This window comes from Helianthus annuus, chromosome 15 (genome assembly GCF_002127325.2).
Source record: "Helianthus annuus cultivar XRQ/B chromosome 15, HanXRQr2.0-SUNRISE, whole genome shotgun sequence".
Lineage (NCBI taxonomy): Eukaryota > Viridiplantae > Streptophyta > Magnoliopsida > Asterales > Asteraceae > Helianthus > Helianthus annuus.
Genome location: NC_035447.2, coordinates 95,678,351 through 95,683,282, shown reverse-complemented (window position 1 = coordinate 95,683,282; position 4,932 = coordinate 95,678,351). Strand labels below are relative to the sequence as shown.

The 4,932-nt window shown below is 43.9% G+C and overlaps 1 protein-coding gene across 1 annotated transcript; it reads right to left on the bottom strand.

Moving 5' to 3' along the window:
• Window positions 1–3,083: 3,083 nt before the first annotated feature.
• Window positions 3,084–4,036, bottom strand: LOC110933817 (proline-rich protein 36-like). The gene is made up of 2 exons (XM_022177022.1): window positions 3,819–4,036; window positions 3,084–3,723 (listed from the first exon to the last, which is right to left on the bottom strand). Exons 1-2 carry the CDS (start codon window positions 4,034–4,036, stop codon window positions 3,084–3,086), a joined length of 858 nt encoding a protein of 285 aa, XP_022032714.1.
• Window positions 4,037–4,932: the final 896 nt, after the last annotated feature.

Sequence of the window (4,932 nt, the reverse complement as noted above, 5' to 3'; positions counted from 1 at the left end):
GTCTCCCCAATCAAACTTCTTGTCTCTCTGCGTAAGGGAGGTCAAAGGTTGAGCAATCTTTGAGAAATCCTCAATGAACCTGCGATAATACCCAGCCAGACCTAGAAATTGTCGAATCTCGGTTGGCGTCTTCGGAGTTTCCCAGTTCTTGATCGCCTCGATCTTTGTGGGATCCACATGAATTCCATTTCTATTAACCACATGACCAAGAAACTGAACTTCGCGTAACCAGAACTCGCACTTCGAGAACTTCGCGTTCAAGTTCTCCCTTTTAAGCAGCTCTAGAATGGCTCTTAAGTGTTGCTCATGTTCTTCCTTCGACTTCGAGTAGATCAGAATGTCATCAATGAACACAATTACGAACTTATCGAGGTACGGCTTGCAAACTCTGTTCATCAAATCCATAAATACAGCTGGCGCGTTTGTTAGCCCAAATGGCATAACCAGGAACTCGTAATGTCCATATTGAGTCCTAAAAGCAGTCTTTGGAATACTTTCCTCTTGTATCCTTAACTGGTGATAACCTGAACGCAGGTCGATCTTTGAGTAAAAACTTGAACCTTATAATTGATCGAACATGTCGTCAATCCTTGGTAGAGGGTATCTATTCTTGATTGTCAACTTGTTCAGCCCCCGGTAGTCGATACACATGCGAAAACTACCATCTTTCTTTTCGACAAACAAAACTGGAGCTCCCCATGGCGAGAAGCTTGGTCTGATAAATCCCTTGTCTAACAGCTCCTGGAGTTGTGTTGACAGTTCTTGCATCTTCGAAGGTGCAAGTCGATAAGGTGCCTTAGCTACAGGCGCGGCGCCTGGAACTAAGTCAATATGAAACTCGACTTGCCTTTGAGGCGGCAATCCTGGCAAGTCTTCTGGAAAGACTTCAGGATATTCCTTTACGATTGGGATGTCTTCTATCTTTGGTTCAGCGGCCTCCTTATCCACGATGTGTGCCAAGAAGGCAACACATCCCTTCTTCAAACACTTTCTAGCTTTCAGGCAGCTAATGATCCTTAAGGGCGTATCACGCTTTTCTCCATGAACCACAATCGTTTCTCCATCCGCCATTGGGATGCGAATGTTCTTCTCGTGACATACAATTTCGGCTCTGTTGCTTGACAACTAATCCATCCCTACTACCACGTCGAAGCTTCCTAACTCGACTGGCAGTAGATCCAGTGTAAACTTGCGTTCTCCCAGCTCTATTACGCATCCTCTGATGACTTCGTTGGTTTCCACTAGCTTTCCATTAGCCAGTTCAATTGAGTATGGAATGTCTAACTTAGTAGCAGTTAACCCAAGCATATTCTTAAATTCTAGCGATACAAAACTATAGTCGGCACCAGTGTCAAATAGTACAGATGCAAAGCGTTGGTTTATAGGGAACGTACCAGTGATAACATTCGGGTCCTGGCGTGCTTCCCTTGCTCCATTGTTGAATACCCTTCCACGAGCTTGATTGAGTTTTAGACATTCACGCTTGAAGTGCCCGATGTCTCCGCAGTTAAAACATCCCAGTCCTCGACCGTTACCATCTCCATTACTGCCTTGATTGTTGTTCTGATTGCGGTTACCATTCCCTGCTTGATTCCCAAAGTTACCGCGATTACCACTTCCTGCTTGATTCCCAAAGTTACCGCGATTACCATTTCCGCCGTTGCGGTTCCCGTTCCCGTTACTTCCACGATTGTTGCTACTGAATCCCCTTTGGCCACCACGGCCAACGCCAACCCAACATGTTTCTTTCAAGTGACCAATCTTCCCACAGGATTTACATTTTCTAACGCTGCACCGGCCAGCATGATGATACTGGCATAATTCACATTTGGGCAGAGCGCCCATGTATCCTTTCCCTTTTTGTTCACTGCCAGTCTTTACTTCAGCTGGCGGGTTTGTATCTCTCCTCTTGCTGGCACTGCCGGTACTTTTCTTAAAGTTCAAGAACTTTCTCTTGTTTTCTCCTGAGGATTCGACATGTGTCTCCTTTTTCTTTGGTTCAGAAATTGAAAACTTGTTCAGTTTGATGGCTTCTTCTGTAAGTGCCACGCTGAGATCAATGGCTTCGGTAATTGTCGGAGGCTTCGAAGTTGTTACCATGCTCATGATCTGGGGTGCCAATCCCCAGATGAAACGTTCAATACGTTTAAATTCAGGATCAACCATATACGACACAACGCGTGACAAGTCGTGGAACCTTTGGACATATTCAGCAATTTTTGGGCCATCCATTTTTAGGTTCCAGAATTCCATCTCCAGCTTCTGTATCTCCGCCCGTGAACAATATTTCTTCCTCATGAGCTCCTTCAGCTCAGCCCATGTCAGTGCATACGCCACCGCCTCTCCCAAGGTTTGAACTTGCAGGTTCCACCAGGATAAAGCACCATCAAGAAAGATTCCTGAGGCGTAAGTAACTTGGTTTTCAGGAGCACACTTGCTCATCCTTATTACCGAATCCGTCTTTTCCATCCATCTGACGAAAGCAACAACACCCCCAGTGCCGTCGTAGTTTACGGGCTTACAATCCAGGAATTGCTTGTAAGTACAGCCATTTGGTGGGTTGTTGTTGTTTCTTGAGGAACCTCCGCTAGTCTCTGCGCGGGAGGCCTCATAGTCAGCTATCGCCTTTGAAATACGTTCCTGCAGTTCTGCCTCGGTAGTAGGCAAACGTGTGTCTCGTCGTGGAGGCATCTTCTAAAGGAAGATCATATTGGTCAGGTCATAGTAAGTACGGTATGTAATACGCGTACGTAATAACATCCATCAACTCAATAACACATAACATCCCATGTCATAATCATAACAAATAAATCAACAATGCATGTAATGAGAATACTGCGATTGAGTTATCATAAAATCAAGACCACAAATACAGTGTTTACAAGTTTTACAAAGGTATCATACATCCCAAAAGAGACTAAGGGTCACATTGCCCTTGTCTGAACTGTCTAGCCATATACAACAACCAAAATCAAATATCAAAGATCATAATGTCATCCTGTGGTCTTCAAAATGCTATACAGCCTGACTCAATCGCTGTCTTCTCATCAAAAGTAGTGCTGCCTGTAACAGACCAAAAGTCCTCAAGCTGATGGTGGGGGAGGAGGAGGAGGAGGGAAGAAAAGCAATCGGCTCATACGCACCCAATCCTCCTCAAGTGCGTGGACAACGCGCAACAGGTAAGCAATCTGCTGCTCTGGATGTAGTGGAAGAGGAGCTGGTGGTGTAGCAAAAGGAGACTGACAATGACAAGGGGGAGGACGCGGAATCCTCTCCAACTCCTGGACTTGTCGTCTCAACGCACCCTGCTGTAACTGCAGGGATATAAGTATGTCCTCCGAAGTATATCCGACATGGAAAGGGTGATACGGGTCTGATAAGGGCATGAAATTGGGCGATGACCACAAAAATGGCTCGCCAGATGGTACAAAGGGAGATGTAGTGTGTGCAGCCGGAGTAAAAGAGGGCATAAATGGAAAAGCTGCTGTTGTAGGTGGCATGTGATCGCGTGGCCCAGTAGAAGGTCCTTCCCCTGGACGGGGAGGGGGTATGTCCTGTAGAAAGGTGATGGGTAAGTCTGTGCGGTGGACATCGGATACGTGTGGGTGGAACTGGGGAATATCAAGCGGTGCAAAAGCAGGTGCAGCGGGTGGAGTGACTGGTAGAACAAACGGGGGATAATCATCATCATCCTCGATCCACCCATTAAGGGTGTCAGCATATCTGGGATTAATATGTGTGGCAAATGGTGCATGGTCGACAACAGGTGGTGCAAGAACGGGTGCATCAGCAATAGGAACATCAGAAACCGGTGGTACGATGACTGGTGCATCAAGACGTGTGGTGCCATGACTGGTGGATCAACGTGGTCAGGCTCTGGTAGAGGATCAGGCAAAAGAGCAACGACTGGAACATCAATAGGGTCGTGTGCAATGACAGGCTCTGGACCAACTGGAGCAGGCTCAGCTGGGACAAACTTGACCTCAGGCTCCGGGCCAAAGTCCTGGGGGACAACAGGTGCAGCAGACATCGCCATGTTTGAGTCTGCGTCAGGAGAATATTGCTGCACGCCCCGGTCATGAAAAGAAGCGGATGCCACAGACTCAAACGAGTGGGATTTTTAGAAAATTTCGCCAGAGTTTCCCCTAAAAACGGAGGTGTCCATGCTATTAAGCATATCATTTTCTTTTCAAAATCAATCAACAACCAATCCTTAGACAATTTTACATCACCAAGAGCAAAACCGCATGTGTTACATATTAATCATGAACTTGATACATCCCGAAAACGCGTAGTAACTTGGTAAAGCTTTTAGTGGACTTAGTTACCTTCCAAAGCGTATTTATTTCTTTAAAAATCATTTTCTTAAAAGAATTTAGTGTTTACAACTTGTAAACAATTTTTACAAAAATTAACCTTTTGAACTCTTCTTGTAAATAAAAGGTTTTTACACTTATTTCATTTTCAAAAATGTGTAAGTGTATGTAAAGTCGTAATCTTTTAAAATCGATTTTTAAACTTGGTTTATTTAGAAAAGTCTTTTGTAGAACTCGGATCTACATGATCATCAACTTACTTTGTTCACTCATATTTCAAGAAATCTATTTCTTTCAAGTTCATGCTTAAACTAGAAGGTGATTATTTCATGTATCACATAATCACCTTCCTAGTCTTGTTAAATCATGTTTCTAAACATCATTTAACAATTTCCATATGGTGGTTATCATTACATAATCAAGAATCAACATGCAATCAACCATATATTCACTACAATATCATACTAACAACATTTCATCATGTGTTCCTTTTTATGTAAGCTTTATGTTCTTGTTTCTTGTTGAAACCTTTTAGTGTTCTTATAAGTTTTAGCATACTACAAATTTTAGTCATAAAAAGAGAAGTAACAAGGGTTCATCAAGGAACTTACAACTA

What these genes read in the sequence shown, in the direction of transcription:
- LOC110933817 (XM_022177022.1), bottom strand. Translation starts at nt 4,036, where the DNA reads ATGGCGATGTCTGCTGCACCTGTTGTCCCCCAGGACTTTGGCCCGGAG. An exon ending in GTCTTGATGCACCAGTCATC is followed by an intron (nt 3,724 to 3,818) that starts GTACCACCGGTT and finishes TATTAATCCCAG; the next exon opens with ATATGCTGACACCCTTAATG.